Source organism: Rhinatrema bivittatum, chromosome 4, assembly GCF_901001135.1.
Source record: "Rhinatrema bivittatum chromosome 4, aRhiBiv1.1, whole genome shotgun sequence".
NCBI classification, from domain to species: Eukaryota; Metazoa; Chordata; class Amphibia; order Gymnophiona; family Rhinatrematidae; genus Rhinatrema; species Rhinatrema bivittatum.
Window position 1 is genome coordinate 234809515 of NC_042618.1, and position 19065 is coordinate 234828579.

The 19065-nt window shown below is 42.7% G+C and overlaps 1 protein-coding gene across 1 annotated transcript in view; it reads right to left on the reverse strand.

Annotated features, from left to right (window-relative positions):
- Positions 1 to 19065, reverse strand: part of WNK1 (WNK lysine deficient protein kinase 1) — a 395379-nt gene that overhangs the window by 185621 nt on the left and 190693 nt on the right. The window contains exons 13-14 of the mRNA XM_029597482.1: positions 9795 to 10061; positions 7990 to 8075 (exon numbers count right to left, since the gene is read on the reverse strand). Of these exons, the coding sequence (XP_029453342.1) occupies positions 7990 to 8075; positions 9795 to 10061 (353 nt within the window). The remainder of the gene's footprint in view (positions 1 to 7989; positions 8076 to 9794; positions 10062 to 19065) is intronic.

Here is a 19065-nt window from a genome sequence, read left to right on the forward strand (position 1 = left end):
TTAAAAGTGCGTCAAAAATGCGCAGCCAACCCCTCTGAAACTAAAAGCGCCCGCAACATGCAAATGCATGTTAATGGGCCTATTAGTTATTCCCGCGCCATACAGAAAGTAAAATGTGCAGCCAAGCCGCACATTTTACTTTCAGAAATTAACAGTTGCCCAAAGGCAGGCGTTAATTTCTGCCGGCACCGGGAAAGTATACAGAAAAGCAGAAAAAAAAACTGCTTTTCTGTACACCCTCCGACTTAATATCATAGCGATATTAAGTTGGAGGCCCCAAAATTAAAAAAAAATTTAAAATCGGCCCGCGGGTCAGAAGACAGATGCTCAATTTAGCCGGCGTCCATTTTCCAAACCCGTGGCTGTCAGCGGGTTTGAGAACAGACGCCAGTAAAATTGAGCGTTGGCTGTCAAACACGCTGACAGCCGCCACTTCTGTCAAAAAGGAGGCGCTAGGGTCGCACTAGTGTCCCCCTAGCGCCTCCTTTTACTGTGGGCACTCATTTAAATACTTGATCGTGCGCCCAGAAGAGTAGCCTGGGCACGCGATGGGAGAGCAGGCGCTCGCCTCAGAGCGCCGGCTCTCCCACTGGTTTTACTGTATTGGCCTGAAAGAAAGCAGTATCCTTTAAAGGGGACTTTATTTATTTTTAAGATCAAATTAATTTACTGGTAGCTTACCTAAATCTGGTCATTTGTATACTTTAGCATTTTTTTTTTTAGTTTGCTAATATTTGGTCAGCAAAAGTGCTTTTGGATTAAATAACAGTTTTCCTATAAACAAACTATCAACAGTTATGTGTGTTTCTGGATAAAAGTGACGATGTGTAGTGGACCCTATAGTCACGTTACCAGTAAGCCCTTAGTTCATGATATCGCCATGATATTAAGTCAGAGGAAGTACAGAAAAGCAGCATTTTCTGCTTTTCTGTACACTTTTTGGGCTGCTCAGAAATTAAAGCCTGCTCTGGGCAGGTGTTAATTTGAGGGTACAATGTGCGCAGACGACGCACTTTTTTTTTTAAATTGGGAGAGAATAGCTAATAGCCTCATCAACATGCATTTGCTTTGCCGATGGCTGGGCGTGCTAATCCCCTTACAGAATAGCGTCCACAACCTGCGTCCAACCACAGGTTAAATAGAGCACTCGGCTGAGTGCACTGTATTGTAATCGGCCTGCAGGGGGTCCTTTCCATCGAGGATCCAGAGAAAGTACTAAAAAAGACTAATATCAAGGAGATCCTGAAGACCATGAGTAAAGGAAATTTCACAGGGGACACACACATCCAGTGTTCACCAGCCTGGAGAGAGAAAGAATTTACTCTGGGCCATAGACTGCTATATTTTAGCAGCTTGGAAGGGGTTTTGACCATCCTAAAAACTCTGCCCATCTGGGAACCCCACTTCACTTTAAACCTAGAGTGGATGTTTTCGCTGCCCTGATATAAGTGAGACCTGCATAAACAGAGGGAAGAGACTGTAAAGGAATTGAGAGACTTCTGTGGTGCTGCAGTTTGAGTTTTGTGACATTCTCCATCAGTACATAACAGCAGAGCTATTTTGGACACTAACCAAGTGGCTCCAGAGCATTTATTTCTGCATTTGCTATACCCACAACAGGAACAAACATCTTCCCCCAAGGGAAACACAAATGAATGTGTAAAGAAACCACCCCTGTCACACTGGGACCTGAAAGGACTCCTTTCTTCCCCCAGTCCAGCAAATCCACACCTTGGTAAGTAAAGGAGGTACAAGAGTTAGTCAGGATTCCTGCCCCAAAGAGAACAAATACTTTTGTGTACCTTCCCATTCAGGACATGCACACAGGTGTGGGGTTATAGATGCTATATGGAGTTCATACACAAGGTTGCAGCTGGTACTATCTGGGAAGCCTCTTAAAGGGAAAAGTGGTGACTGGCCTGAAGCTGCCAGGGATCATAAGGAAGGCAGCAGGAAAGAGGAGGAAAGATGCAGCAGAAGCTGCTAAGGAAAGCTGAGCGCTATGTCATTCATCCAGTAGTTTCCCCTTGCTTTTTTCATACTTTCAACACAGTCTGAACAAGGGCTGGGATCTGGTGCCATGAGTCTTCATTAGCAAATACCCAGGAATCACCCCAACAAACCTTATTTGGTCACTGAAGTGATGGTCCTGGGCCAGGGGCCATATGCCAAGGATCCTTCTGGAACCATTTAATCAAGGAAACTGAATCTGGTCACTAAGTGTAAACTGAAGTTAGACTGTATTTTTAAATAGTCAGTACAGCAGCTAATACGCAGAAGTTAAGAGTGTATATTTAAAAAACAAAAAAAAAAGTAGTCAGAAGCTAGAAATAAGCTAGGAGCAGTGTATACATAAGTAAAAAGGTTGAAAAGTTCAGTTCAGTTACTCACCTTGGAAAGGTGTTGAGGTAGTGTGATTTGGTTTGATTAGGTACCAACATTTGTTAATCAAGAGAGCAGTGAGTCACTCTGGCTAACTGAAGTTAGACTGTTTGGATTCCCCAACCCTCCCACCCCTCACTCATCCTTTAATTTATAGGCAGGTGCCACTTTCACACAAAAAACAAAAAACCTTATTGAGAGTTTGATCAGTCCCCTGTAGGCCACTACCAGACATATAGTGAATTCACTAATATATTTAAAGGACGTAAGACACATTCCTACTCCCATAGCAACCTAAAACTTAACTAAACTAGCAACTGAACAAATATGAGATGAAGGCAGCAGTCCAGCAGCAAGAGGGAGGTATCCCAGTCTTTTGCATCGAGTGTCACATGTATGATTTTTTACCCACCGGTGATAAATTGTACATGTGCATGCGATGCAAAGAGCTCCTGTCTCTCAGAGAACGAGTCCGATCTCTGGTGGCGAGAGTGGCAGACCTAGAGGAGCTGAGGCAGACAGAGGTATATAGATGAGACCTTCAGGGACATAGTAGCCAAATCCCAACTTCAAACTGGCAAGCCCTGGTGCTGCCTTGGAGGAAGGTGGTCTCATGATCGGAGAGCATCAACCTGGTGCAGCAGGAAAGGATCCTGCAAAAAGGACCTGCTCTCCAGGTGGTGCATTGTCCTTTCGCACCAAGGATGTGTCTCCAAGGCCTACTGCCCAAGTGGGAAGGGTTAGGTCAGGCATCATAGTGATTCAATTATTAGGAATGTAGACAGCCTTGTGGCTGGTGGGCATGAGGGTCGCCTGGTAACATGCCTCCCTAGTGCGAAGGTGGCGGACCTCACGCATCACCTAGATAGGATTTTAGACAGTGCTGGGGAGGACCCAGCTATCGTGGTACATGTGGGCACCAACGACATAGGAAAATGTGAGAGGGAGGGTTCTGGAAGCCAAATTTAGGCTCTTAGGTAGAAAGCTTAAATCCAGAACCTCCAGGGTAGCATTCTCTGAAATGCTTCCTGTTCCACGAGCAGGTCCCCAGAAGCAGGCAGAGCTCTGGAGTCTCAATGCGTGGATGAGACGATGGTGCAAGGAAGAGGGATTCAGTTTTGTTAGGAACTGGGGAACCTTTTGGGGAAGGGGGGGAGTCTCTTCCGAAGTTATGGGCTCCACCTTAATCAGGGTGGAACCAAACTGCTGGCACTAACCTTTAAAAAGGAGATAGAGCAGCTTTTAAACTAGAACAAAGAGGAAAGCAGACAGTCGCTCAGCAGCACATGGTTCGGAGGGAGGTATCTTCAAAGGATACTAATGATGCATTAGAATTAGGGCATCCCGACAGTGAGGTTCCAATAATAAGAAAAGTAGTCCAAGTGCCTGTAACTAAAAACTCACCTGAGATAAAAAAAAATTCTAACTTATCCATATCAATTAAAAAGCAGAATGAAAATACAAACAAAAAACAAACTTTGAAATGTTTGTATGCTAATGCCAGAAGTATAAGTAGTAAGATGGGAGAATTAGAATGTATAGCAGTGAATGATGACATAAACTTAATTGGCATCTCAGAGACATGGCGGAAGGAGGATAACCAATGGGACAGTGCTATACTGGGGTACAAATTATATCGTAATGACAGAAAGGAGCACCTGGGAGGCGGTGTGGCAATTTATGTCCGGGATGGCGCAGAGTCCAACAGGATAGACATCCTGCAGGAGACTAAATGCACAATTGAATCTTTATGGGTAGAAATCCCTTGTGTGTCGGGGAAGACTATAGTGATAGGAGTATACTACCGTACACCTGGTCAAGATGGTGAGATGCTAAGAGAAATTAGGGAAGCTAACCAAATTGACAGTGCGGTAATAATGGGAGATTTCAATTACATTTACCCACTCAATATTGGGGTATCATAGGGACATGCTAGAGAGATAAAGTTCCTGGATGGAATAAATGACTCAGGAACAGAATAATTGGCTCAGGAACAGACGAGAGAGGGAGCAATTTTAGATCTAATTCTCAGTGGAGCACAGGATTTGGTGAGAGAGGTAATGGTGGTGGGGCCGCTTAGCAATAGTGATCATAAGATGATCAAATTTGAATTGACTGGAAGGGGGACAGTATAAAGGGAAACTTTGATAAAATGAGAAAAATAGCAAAAAACTGAAAGGAGCAGTTACAAAGGTAAAAAGTGTGCAAGAGGCGTGGTCATTGTTAAAAAATTCCATCCTAGAAGCACAGTCCAGATGTATTCCACACATTAAGAAAGGTGGAAAGAAGGCAAAACGATTACCGGCATGGTTAAAAGGGGAGGTGAAAGAAGCTATTTTAGCCAAAGATCTTCATTCAAAAATTGGAAGAAGGCTCCAACAGAAGAAAATAGGATAAAGCATAAACATTGGCAAGTTTGAGAGGAGACTAATCGCTACGAGAAACGCGCGATTGACATAGATATACATTTGATCTTATTTGGACCACCATCTGAATACTGCTCTGTAACCAACAAGCCCCTGAGGCAGCCACCATTGGTGGCGAAACTCGGCCAGAGTTGGGCATGTTTATAAGAATTTTACGTCTCCTTGATTAAACATTGAAAAGGACTATCTTGTGGCATCCATTTCTTTGTTTTTTTCCTCAAGTTAAATGTAAGACATTGTAAGACAGGCTAAGCTAGAATTTGAAAAGAAGTTGGCTGTAGAGGCAAAAACTCAGTAAAAATTTTTTAAAAATATATCCGAAGCAGAAAGCCTGTGAGGGAGTCAGTTGGACCGTTAGATGATCGAGGGGTTAAAGGGGCACTTAGAGAAGATAAGGCCATCACGGAAAGATTAAATGATTTCTTTGCTTCGGTGTTTACTGAAGAGGATGTTGGGGAGATACCCGTATCAGAGGTTTTCATGGGTAATGATTCAGATGGATTGAACCAAATCACTGTGAACCTAGAAGATGTGGTAGGCCTGTCAAACTGAAGAGTACCGGTAATTAAATCACCTGGACCTGATGGTATACACCCGAGTTCTGAAGGAACGCAAAAATGAAATTTCAGACCTATTAGTAAAAATTTGTAACCTATCATTAAAATCTTCCATTGTACCTGAAGACTGGAGGGTGGCTAATGTAACCCCAATATTCAAAAAGGGCTCCAGGGGCGAATCGGGAAACTACAGACCAGTTAGCCTGACTTCAGTGCCAGGAAAAATAGTGGAAAGTGTTCTAAATATCAAAATCACAGAACATATAGAAAGACATGGTTTAATGGATCAAAGTCAGCATGGCTTTACCCAAGGCAAGTCTTGCCTCACAAATCTGCTTCACTTTTTTTGAAGGAGTTAAAAAACATGTAGATAAAGGTGAACTGGTAGATGTAGTATATTTGGATTTTCAGAAGGCATTTGACAAAGTTCCTCATGAGAGGCTTCTAGAAAAAGTAAAAAGTCATGGGATAGGTGGCGATGTCCTTTCGTGGATCACATACTGGCTAAAAGACAGGAAACGGAGTAAGATTAAATGGACAATTTTCTCAGTGGAAGGGAGTGGGCAGTGGAGTGCCTCAGGGATCTGTATTGGGCCCCATACTTTTCAATATATTTATAAATGATCTGGAAAGAAATACGACAAGTGAGGAAATCAAATTTGAGGATGATACAAAATTGTTCAGAGTAGTTAAATCACAAGCAGATTGTGATAAATTGCAGGAAAACCTTCTAAGACTGGAAAATTGGGCATCGAAATGGCAGACGAAATTTAATGTGGATAAGTGCATGGTGATGCATATAGAGAAAAATAACCCATGCTATAGTTACACAATGTTAGGTTCCATATTAGGAGCTACCATCCAAGAAAGATCTAGGCGTCATAGAGGATAACACATTGAAATCATCGGTTCAGTGAGCTGCGGCAGTCAAAAAGCAAACAGAATGTTGGGAATTATTAGAAAGGGAATGGTGAATTAAACGGAAAATGTCATAATACCTCTGTATCGCTCCATGGTGAGACCGCACCTTGAATACTGTATACAATTCTGGTCACCGCATCTCAAAAAAGATGTAGTTGCGATGGAGAAGTTACAGAGAAGGGCGACCAAAATGATAAAGGGAATGGAACTGCTCCCCTATGAGGAAAGACTAAAGAGGTTAGGACTTTTTAGCTTGGAGAAGAGACAGCTCAGGTGGGATATGATAGAAGTGTTTAAAATCATGAGAGGTCTAGAACGGGTTAATGTGAATCAGTTATTTACTCTTTCAGATAATAGAAAGACTAGGGGGCACTCCATGCAGTTAGCATGTGGCACATTTAAAACTAATAGGAGAAATTTCTTTTTCACTCAACGCACAATTAAACTCTGGAATTTGTTGCCAGAGGATGTGGTTAGTGCAGCTGTGTTTAAAAAAAGGATTGGATAAGTTCTTGGAGGAGAAGTCCATTACCTGCTATTCATTAAGTTGACTTAGAAAATAGCCACTTCTATTACTAGCAACAGTAGCATGAAAGACTTAATTTTTTTGGGCACTTGCCAGGTTCTTATGGCCTGGATTGGCCACTGTTGGAAACAGGATACTGGGCTTGATGGACCCTTGGGTCTGACCCAGTATGGCATGCTCTTATGTTCTTAAACAATAATCACAACATCCTCTCCTCAGAGCTGTGAAGACTAATCCCCCCATCTTCTGATCTAATAATCTTTAAATGCGGTAATCACCATATGATCTACTTTGAAGCAACTGACCAGCCGCATAAGGCAGAACAGAAATACTAAATAAAATAAAATTAAGCTAAATTAAATCTCCAACTGATCCAGAGATCAGAAGATATGACATTGAGATCAAACAAAGGACCTGCCACATGGCAGTGTGCATCACCAACACCGAGGCACTGGGCCAGCCCTGTGATACTACATCCAAGTTTCATGAAGCAGTGGTGACTGCAGAGACAGGAGAACAAGAGAAGCAATAGCAGCAACAGCTGAGGAGTAGCAGCGTAAGATACAAGCTAGGGGTAGAAGACTAAGAGGAGAGCTGGAGAAGCAGTGGTAAAAGGTAATTGCTAGTACTGACAATACATTCAGAACATTATTGCTGCTTCTAAGCTACAGAAGAAACAGTACTGATATTACAACTTGGGATAAATCATGGAATCAGCAGAGAGAAGGTGCTAACACAGCTATGTTGATCCTAAGGCTTAAAAACAAAGTAATAAAAAAACCCCCGAAGACTGCACAAGTTGCAGAAAAAAATCTATTTGAAACTACTTATAAGGAAAGGAGCACGCCACATAAAATGTGTTAATAGTATTACCCATTTAATTTTCTTTTGTGTCATTTTTATTGAAAGCAGGAGATTGCTGTATAAAAAAAAACAGAACTAGCCACAGAAAAGGTTATTTGATATGCAGTGTTTATCTGAAGACCCAGTGATTTCACTACTAGAGAATACACACAGGTATACACAGATATAAAAAGAGAAATATGTCTAGAGTTGGGGAGTGCTTAATATCTCTTAAGTGAAAAAAAAGTGCTTAAGGAGTGTGTGTTCATTCCTCTTGAAACAATAGGTATTCTATTTAAAACCAGAAGTCTGGCATGAAAAGAAAACTATTTACCTGTCCACAGAAGAGACTGCTTGGGTCATTTGGGTTGTTGCCTGTGGCTCTGTTGGTAGTGTCTGAGCAACACTCTGCTGAACACCCTGTAAAAAAATGAGACACCATTAAGCATTTCAGTGAGCAAGTCTCCAAGCTCTTTGAATTCTCCAAGCTTAAGAGACTTGCGCATAATTAAAACAGCCTCCGATGCAAGTCTCCTGAACAAACCAGCTGTTGATTACAGCCATCAGACCAGCTGCATACTGTGAACTATTAGCTTGCCATGCAGAGCATCTTAGCAGAATGTGCAACAGTGCAAGGAAGCATACATTGCAAACAACTTCCAGCAATGGCATGACCATACAAATTACAAAAGAAAGGCCATGAAATCTATGAATCTCTCTAGTAGTAGCCAAATCTGTGATACTGAATAAGGATATCTACCAGCTGGGAGTGAAATGTTACTAAGTTGGCCTCTGGGAGGCAGACTCACTTCCCAACAGAACAGCCACTGGCAACAAGGTCCCCACACTAAAAAGTTATTCTGCTGGAAAAGAAAGTCACCAGTGAGGTTAAGCCATAATAGAGATCACCAATTCAGCCTCAAATAGTGGGAACATTTTACAACAGAATGGAATCAAAATGTATTATGAAAATTTGCAATTAATGTGACAGGTATGTCACAGTGGAAAATAAAGTTTACAATCAGGACCAAGGTCAGCTTTCTGGAGACAATCAATTTTGGATATGATTAGTATAATATTTCTTCAGAATTTTCAGCAAAAATTACTGCAACTGATTTCATTCACATCACATTGTGGGTTTTTTTTACCCCAACACCTTTGCAAACCTTTTCATAAGGATTTGCCACAAGAAAGTTATACATACAACAAACAGAGCAAAAACACCCAGATGCAACCTACTAATACTGCATATGGGGAACTTGGAGGTGTCGTTTTGTCTTGTTCCCTTTCTCCCCTCCATCTTTAAGACCACCCAGGTGACCAGAGATGTGCTTGTGAAAACCAGTCTTGAGATTCCCAAGTGGTCTGGATTTTCAGGATATTCACAATGAATGTGGATGTGACAAATTTGTACTTGCAATGGAGGCAGTATGTGCTAATCTCATTCATTGTGCATAGCCTAAAAAGCACACTGGCTAGGCCAGGGTTAGGCAATTCCAGTGTTTGACAGCCACAAACAGGTCTGCTTTTTAGAACATCCAAAATGAATATGTAGGAGACCGATTTGAATACAGTGGAGGCAGTGTATGCTAGGCAGTAGTCTTCAACCTGCTTGAGAAAATTTGAATACAGAACCATTGCCGGCCTGAAGCTATAAAGATGCCTCCTTGAAAGTTCATCCTTAGAGATTCTTTGATTAGTAGAGACCAACTGAGTAAGCATGGATTTTTCTTTTATCCTTGGGCTTGAATGCAACATCTCCGCAGTGTATTATGCCTCAAATGATGGGGATCCAAGCTCAATTTTCCATGCCCTAATATCTGAAACAAGGCCAGACCTTGTTTTCTAACCTTCCTTCACAAATTTTAAACAGGTTCCCCTCTCCCCCCCCCAATCTTCATCGCTCAGATGGCTCTACCGGGAAACCTGAGATCCCCACATGACAGGTCTAAAGTGGAAACCTCTTCCAGAATTGAACTCTACAGTGCCTTTCTTCTACTGATGTTAGTTGCCCATGCTATATATAACCAACCCTTTTTCAAAGCCAGAGCACTTTAGCTTCATAATCCATCCATAAAAGTTCAGTCATCTGCAGTGATGTACGTGCACTCACACACAAACAGGTCTGTTGACACTTACTTCTAGGGCTGCCTGTTGAGATGTAGATGAGACCTGCTGAGCCACACTGACTACGGGCTGAGGAACTTGGACCGGTCCAAGACCACTCACAGGAACTGAAACATTTGGCTCCACATAAGGCTGCACCAGATAGCCTTGCTGAGTCACTGTGTCTGTGGATACGAGAGGTGCTGATATTGCAGATGAGACATCCATGGAGGGCAATGACAAGGAGGCGGCGGCACTGGTATCTCCTGCATATTGTGGTGGAACCTGAGGAGGGAATCCCTAAGACAAAAATGAGAAAGCAGTTAGCAACTTTATAACGATACTAGAAAATGAAGGCTAGATTAATCAGGTCAGTATTATCTGCAGGGAGAGAGAGTCAAACACTGTATACTTAACATGGTTATAAAGAGTACTACAAGAAATAAGACAGCCCCTTACTGCAATCATTTGTAAGAGGCAAAGAACAAGTCACTAAAGTCACTTGGTTCCTGAAGATGCAGAATACATCTTTCCTGTGAGCTATGAAATGTCATCTGTTAGTCCAGAACCTGATGAAGATCCTAATGCTAGACAGATTTGTTTCCACACGTACAACTGTAAAACACTTACTTTGTAGAGGAACAAAAGCCTGGCTGCACTAAAATTCCATTTCTGAAGACAATTTCTAACAGTAGCAGGGGGGGGAAAAAATTACACATTGAATACAAGCTTACTAATTCAATATATAGTAAAAGCCAGAGTATCCAACATGCATAGAGAATAGGCAGTGCCACTTAAATATTACGCTCATCTGACAGCCTGCTTCCTGTCATTTCTCCTCCTGTCCCTTGCAGGAGAAAGAGTAAAGCTCAGGTGGACAGACCACAGCAGAGAAACTACTCTGGCTCTTTAACACATCCCTTCCTACTCCTGGGGGAATTCTGCGCAAATAAATTGAAAATTCTGCATGCACAATTTTAACATTCTGCTGATAAAAACTGAAAATTCTGCATACTTTATATTGGTTAAAATAGTACAATATACATGACAATCTTTAAGTACCGTAATTCATTTAAAATATAATACAGAAAAAGTTTATTAAAAATGTAGAGTTTTAAATATTTTGAGCAGAATTTCCCTAGAAGTATATTGTAGGAATGTCCCTTCTTCCCTTCCTGCTCCCATGGCCAGTCTCCTTTCACTTTGCCTTCTCAGGCCCCCAAACTCCTTCACCTTCCCTATCCCTCTCCTTCCCTGCTAGGCTCAACCCCTTCCACTCTATATCCACTCCCAGATTTTGACCCCTCTCAGTACTGCCTCTCACACAGGCTCCCCTCTGTCCCTCTCGCTCACACTCACAGGTTCCCCCTCTCTCGTGCATTTACACACCCCCTCATACAGATTTCCCCTCTCTCTCGCACACCCCCCCCTTCACACAGGCCCCCCTTTCTCTCATGCATATACCCTCACACAAGCTACCTCTCTCATACACACACCCCTGCACATTGGCTCCCTCTCTTATACACAGGTTCTTCTCTCATGTGCATAAGAGAGGGAGCCCCATATAGGCTCCCTCTCTTATGCACACACCCATATCTCACACAGGCTCCTTCTCTCATGCACACACCTTCTCACTTACACACACCCTCTCACACAGGCTCCCTCTCTCTTATGCACACACCCTCTCACACAGGCTCCCTTTCTCTCATATACATACATACCCCCCTCATACAAGCTCCCTCTCTCTCATGCATACACCCTCATATAGGCTACCTATCTCTCTCACATACCCCAGCACATTAGCTCCCTCTCTCACACACACATCCCTTCACACAGGCTCCTTCTCACAAACAAGCACCCTCACATAACACATGCTCCCTTTTTCATGCACACCAGCTCCCCCTCTCTCACATACACACATTCCTTCACAATCTCCTCACAAAGACTGTCTCTCTGGCACACACACACACACCCTTATTCATGCTCTCCCATACACACACACCAGCTTGCAGTCTTAAACACATACCTCTACACACAGCCTCTCAGTCTCACAAAACCACTACACAGACTCATCGGGGCCTGCTTTGCTCACGGCATGCCGAGACTTGCACCTTTGTCTTCACCATGACATGGCACCCCGGGGCCTCCTTCCTCCTCACCGTGCCACAGCACACCGGGGCCTCCTTTTTCTTGGCTGTGACGTGGCACACCGGGGCCTCCCTCTTGGCTGCCACCTGACATGCCAGGGTCTCCTTCCTCTTCACCGTGACGTGGCGCGCTGGGGCCGCCTTCCACTTCACTGTGACGCAGTATGCCGGGGACTCCTTACTTTTCGCCATATGGCACACCGGGACTTCCTTGCTCTTCGCCGCAAGCAGGTGGGGCCCGCTTGTGGCAGTGTGGTCTGCTCCAAATTCTGAGCAGAAACTGGAATTTCTGCACAGATGGGGAATTCTGCGCTCCTCAGTAGCTCAGAATTCCCCCAGGACTATCTCTTCCCCTCCGGCAACTCCCCCACAATGTACTGCCTGAGCAAGATGCCAGTTAAAGACAGTTGAGTACTCGATAATGGGGCTTTTGTTGTAACCAACATTTATTGAAACCATGAAAAAAAATGTTATATGCAAGTTTCAAGGGTCCTACAAGCTAAAAATGCTCCAAGCACAGAGGCATTAAATCACATTGCTTCACTGACTGAACATGTACTGCTTTTGCATTTATAGTGGAGTTTTATGCAGCATGAAAGACCTGCCTACTACATGTTGCAGTCAAACTCCAGTTTATTTAGAATTGAAGATTTCCATCAGTTGCTATCACAGGACACTGGCTGCCTTTAATCATTGCAGTCCATCTTGACATATTGGTGCATCTTTTCCTACTGCTTACTTTTGAGCTAAAAAACTGAGCAGTGGAAAAGTGAGGTTGCTTGCCTGCAACAGGAGTTCCCATAAATAGCAGAATAAATCTCACACACAAGTGGGTGACATCATCCTGATGGTGCTGACATGGATAATTTGAGCTCAGAAAAACCTAGCTTCCAACGTCACCACCTTTCTCGCAAGTCCCCTCAGTCTACTTCAGAGGGATCAGCTCCCTAGAAGATGGGTGTGTGTCCAATTTATCCTGTCTAGAGAAAACCCATTACAGGTAAGCAACCTCTCTTTCTCAGTCAACAAGCAGGATAAATTAGCAACACAAGCTGATGGTCCTCTGTTTAAGGATCTTTTCTTGAAGGCATAGTAACATGAATAAGACATGAAAGTACAAACATATTAGCCATCCTCTATCAGAGACGCTATCGCAAGGGCTGTCAAATATTTTTACTGTACTTGCATTTCCTTTGCACATGTTTGGAGCCGCTTCTGAATGAAAACCTTTCCTGATGATGTGCAACTAGTTTAGTTTCGGGCATCTGTCCCTCCCGACACAGCCCAAGTGGCGGAACACGATCTGCGTCGGGGCATCGAAACCTACTGCACTTTTGAATAAAAGTTGGAAATGCTTGACATCTTTATTGGACTTTTGATTTATGTCTAACATGGATCCCAGAACCTCTAGCACTATACTATTGACAGATTACCATCCACATGCAAATGATATCGCACTCAGATACACCTTGACTGAAGAGGTGCTCAGAGTGAAGGAGATAGGTGAACCAGGTACTGAAGTTTGTGGATTGCACAGAAATGGGTTACTTTCTCTTTCGCATGTAAAAGAGAATCTTCTCGATTTTAAACTTTTTCTTGTAGATTCCTTGCTGAAGGCTACCAAGATATCCTCCATTTCTTGAGAAAGGTGCAACAACCTAACAAGCGCGGATCATCCATGCTGTCAGTACTAGGGAGTGGATATTCTTGTGAAGAATATTTCTGGAATCCTGCATTATCAGAGGGTGAATCTCTGAAAGAAGTACTGGAGGGCTCACAGATAGTACAGACAAGTGTACCTTATTTGTTGAGACAAATAAGACAGAAGCCCTATCTTGACTTACCCTTTGCAGGGTTTTGGGTATTAATGGAATACTTAAGATAGGCATAAAGGAGCCCTGTTCTCCAATGATTGCTGAAAGCATCTGTAACAAATTCAGCAACTGTATTTTAAAACAGTGTTTCCCAACCTTCTCTTGGAGGCGCACCTAAACAGTCTGGTTTTCAGGATTGGCACAATGAGATAGATATACATACATTGGAAACCCAGGGTATGCCAATCTCTCTCTTGCATTTTCATTATGGATATCCTGAAAACCCAACTGGTTAGGTGTGCCTCCAAGAGAGGGTTGGGAAACTGTTTTAGAGCAGAGGTTCTGAAGTTTATTTCTGTTGTGAATGTACTTCTGGGACTCCTTATTGCTGGAAGATGTTGAGCAAAATCTTGCAGTTCAAGTACGATGTGTGTAGTTCCAAGTAATGTCTTAGTTTGTCTTCAATTACGTTTTGCACACTCGGCAAGTAAGTTGTTAATGGTGACAGTCAAAATACTGTCCCAAGTTCAGATTTTTATTTTATTTTATTTTTTTAAGAACTTCTTTGCAGAGGAAATAGGATCCTGTCCCAGCCTGCTTCTTTATGTAGAACATGGCAACTCTGTTGTCCATTAATTAGAACCTGTCCCTTATAGTACATTAGCGAATGCCCTCAATTCTAGCAGATTAATCCAATTTTTCCATGCCATCCAAGAGTCCTGAGTGCAAAGCAAGAGACCATGGACTCCCCACACTACATTCCAAGCTTCTGTAGTCAAACCCACTTGGTACTAATGTTGTTGGAATAGTAGCCCCTGACCTATATTAGTATGGTTTTCCTACCAACATGAAACTCTGGATTCAGCTGTACTTTATACTAAAAGCCTATTTTTCTCACCTCTGGTATGCATGATGTAGGGTTCTGCACACATTCTTAATTGCAGTTTAAGCAAGTTATGAATTGGAATTGCAACTGTCCCTTTTGGGGCATCTATAATTGAAGTAACATAGGCTTCTTAGCTAGATATCTTCTTGGAAGGGAAAGGGTACCTTCTTGGACATTTTTCTTATGAACACTGGATAAGAGATCTTCTGGGGTGTTGGGATGAGGTACCCTCTTGATACCTCTGGTGATGGGTCAAAGGCGGTCTGTGGATGCTTATGTTTTATTCCTCTGTACTTGAGTCAACTTATCCCAAAAACCCTCAGAGGACTGAAATGAAGATGTGTGAAAAAGGCTCTTATGCTGGAGTTATCTTTTGAAAGATCTGCCTGTTCACTCTGACTTACTGTAGTCAAAATTCATTGTTTCTGAATGTTGTGTATTTTCTTATGACAAATGACACATGAAACATTCTAGGTGATTGACCCTGAAGGATCTCCAGTAGGGGTATGATCAGGTATTTTATAGGAGATAAGTTTTGGCATATATGAAGAAATTCCTTAGGAAAAGTTCAAAACATTTTTTCATACTATCCTCACCCAAATTAGTTTGAGTGTTTCCCATGGATGAGCTGTGACTGGCACCATCACAGATGATTTGGTCTCAGATATTGCTTTTAAGACCAGTACTGACTGTTCCTTCTATGCTTCATGCTCACCCTGTGCAAAGTGTGTTGGATGAGCTAATGTCTGTGCCAATTTTTGTGCAGGCATGGTGTGCAGAACATCCTTCCTGCAATAAGCATGGCTCCCCAGGGGTTGTCATGCTAAATGAGTCTGAAAAGCCAACTGAGGCATAAGGCAAGGCCTTTGCACAACTGGTGATGGCTAATGTGCAGAGTGAGTCAGTTTCTTCCATGCTTAGAGATCTGGGGAACTGGAACCCTATCTCCATTTTTTTTGAAGGAGTTATCCCTTGTGGAAGGGTGCCTCTCAGCCCTTTGAAGATGAATCACTACTTGAAGAGATGAGACATTCCCCATCTGCTCAACTTTTCTCCTATATAAAGGCTGAGGAAAATTCGAAGCTTTAGTCTGCAAGTCTCATCTTACATGACCTGTATTTCCTTGCTCTCGAAGATATCTTAGCACACTGCTCACAAAGACACTGTAATCATATCTCATGTAGTGAAGGCACATCAAAGTTGCCATTTTATACCCTCCAGGGCAACATTTATTTATTTATTTATTTATTTTTAATTTTTATATACCGGAATTCCTGTATGCAATACAAATCAATCCGGTTTACATGTAACAAGAAGGTTGCCCTGGTCTGGGAGGTTAGACCGGGGTTTTTTTTACATAGAACATTGAAACAATAACAATCAACCATTGAACATTATTACAAGGAACATAGAAAGTAATAATAATATTATTTTTGAACCTGACCGCCCTGAAGACGACTAGATAAATTCAATTTTGAATTTTCTTTTGGGGGGGGGTGGAGAATGAGGGGTTCTTAGAGGAAAAAATGTACAGATGGCAGCAAACCACCATTTAACAAGAAAAAAGAAATCACATTCAGATGCTCGGAAGGACAAAGACTGAGGGGACCTGAGAGAGGGGCAGCAATGTGGGAATTTCCGTGCATATTCAGAAAAACCTGAGTGCGCTATCTGGTACCAGTACTGCCAGGATGTCGTAACCCATCTGTGATGTTGATTAATCCTGCTCATCAGAGAAAAAGCAAAGTTGCTTACATGTAACAGGTGTTCTCCTAGGACAGCAGGATGTTAGTCCTTATATGGGTGACATCATCAGATGAAGCCCAGCACAGAAAACTTCTATCAAAGTTTCTAGAAACTTTGGCTGGCACACTGAGCACGCCACTATCCTTGCGCCCATGCGGGGTCTCTCTTCAGTGGTGTACATAGATACGAGAAACAAAAGCAACAAACCAACCCTGAGAACCCATGGAGATCTCACCTGCGACTGAAGAAACAAGGAACCTTTGCATTGCATGATGTTGCTAGCAAGTCTAGATATGGTAGGCCCCAGTGGCCCACTATGAGCTGGAAAGCTATGTCTGACAATTCCCATTCTCCCAGAGCCAGACTGTCTGCTGAGAAAATTGGCTCTCACATTGTCTTTTTCCCTGCAATGTGGGAGGCAGAAATCTGCTGGAAATGTACCTCTGCCCATACCATGAGCTGGTCTATTTCTTGCGACACAACTCTTGGTGCCTCCTTGGCGAATGATGTAAGTCACTGTCGTCACATTGTCTGACATTACTCAGTCCTCTTGACCCTGCAAGCGGTCGAACTGCAAGCATGCCAACAGAACGGCAAGTGTTTCCAGACGATTGATGCTCCAGAGCGACTCCTCTGCAATCCAGAGCCCCTGGCACCATCAGAGAGGGAAAATGCTTCACCATCACACTTTGCTTCCTGCACCCGCTAGCCTCTTAGCTGATTCTCTCCAGCTATCTGACCGAGGCACTCTACTGAGGGAGGGGATCATCAGATATCACCTCAAGAGAATTTAGCTGAGGGAGGGACCACAAGATATCACCTTAGGAGAAGCGGTGCATGATTAATCATCCTCTTTTTTTTTTTTTTTTTTTAAAGCAAGCAATAGCCAGTAGGAAGATGCACATCCACCATCTGCTGGAGACTGAAAATACTGGCAGGTTGTCAGCTTCACTCCATCTCCATCTGCTGGTAGAGGTGCATAACCCACTGGTCATGGATTAACCTGTCTGAATGCTGAGAAAAGGGTGATTCTGGCCCTTTTCTCCAGTACTGTAAAAGCCAGTGTGACTTCCTGAAATTCTTATTTCCTCCCTCTACTTGAACTCTGTTTACCTGAAAGAAGGGGCCAGCCCTGCCTCAACTAATCTGGTGTTTGTGTGTGCATAGCTTTCTGGTCCTCCTCCACTCTTGAAAAACTAGTGGGACCATCAGAGATAACCATGTCAATGGTATCTGTGTGAACACAGTTGCATTGATGGTCAGTAACAAAGGAACATGTTCCTTTGTGTGTCTGTGGATCTAGTTTTTGATCTACCCTAGGGATTACGCTGGAGAATTCTAGGTCTGAAACATAACTAACTAGTGGGTTTATCATTTACTATTTGTCTTAGATTGTGTGGGGCTCTGATTTTCTGTTTATTGCTTTTAGTACTCAATCTGGTGATACTGCTTTAAATCCTTATTGTTAAACAGGATTTTAAGCTTTGTGAGTTGAGACAAGATGCAGATTAACTTGTGTTTATAGTATAGATCATTTATAGAATAATCTCAGTTTCTGGACTGGGGTGCTTAGGCTTCAGTGAGGTTTCTGAAATAGTTATTTGGGGGATGGGAAATCTGGATTAAGCAGATAGCATCAGAAGAACTGATAGATCATGCGTATGAAACTGTATAGGTGACTCCTTTATTAGACCAATATACTGGGAAAAGCATTTTTAAAATTGCAAGAAATGTTAAATATAACTCTGCTCTGTTATAAGCCAAATTGAAGCAATCGGTAGCAATGGACATTGGCAAGAGTTGGCTAGAAATAAACTATATACAACCCAGTCCCTTTTTGCATATTCCTTAATATCAATTAGTAGTGATCAGACCTTTAAAAACAGACTCTAAAAATTGTTTTAATAAATGAAACAGGTATTAAAAAGGTTGATAAAATAACTAGTCTTCAAGAGGAATAGGTTGGCATGTTATTTGCCACAGAATCGCAGCTTAAAGAGGAAGATGTTTTTACTTTGATCAGCTCTGCCCTCCTCCCCTAGCAGGGCTGGCATGTCCATTAGGCAAACTTAGGCGATCACCTATGGCACGAACTCTTAGGGGGCACCAAAGAGCAGCCTGTCTGTCATGAGCGGAGCCGCTCGTGGCAAAGAGTAGAGATTCATCAGACCACAAGCAGCGTGTGCTGCTCACGGCCCTGAGAAGCAAACAGTGGGCGACGCAAACGAGGTAGGAGGAGTCTGGCCCAAGATCAGCAGGGGCAGCGCAAATGGGGGGGGGGGGGGGCAGGCGCAAGGCAGAAGTCGCCTAGGGCACCTACTACCCTTGCACCGGCCCTGATCCCTAGTATTCTATCATTCTTCAAGAAAGGGAGAGTAAGACAGGGAGGCATAGCAGTAATTTATCTGTTTTTAATTAAGAAATATGCTCTTATCACCATCAATGGGGTGTGAATGTTTGGGAATTTTTTTTTTAGCTAAGGTTTCAAAAGACAGGTTTCTATTTTATTTATAAATTTTATTTATAAAAGTGGCTCTCCAACCACTCCTGTTTCCCTATGAATTGAGGTATTTTTTGCTTTTTTTTTTTTTTTTTAAAGAACTAATAGCATCTGTGATTGTGGTCAGTGGCTCCGTCGCTGATGTCAATGGCTTTCCGATTCCTACGTCAGAGACACTTCGATGACAGTGTCTATGTTTCTCTCGATGATC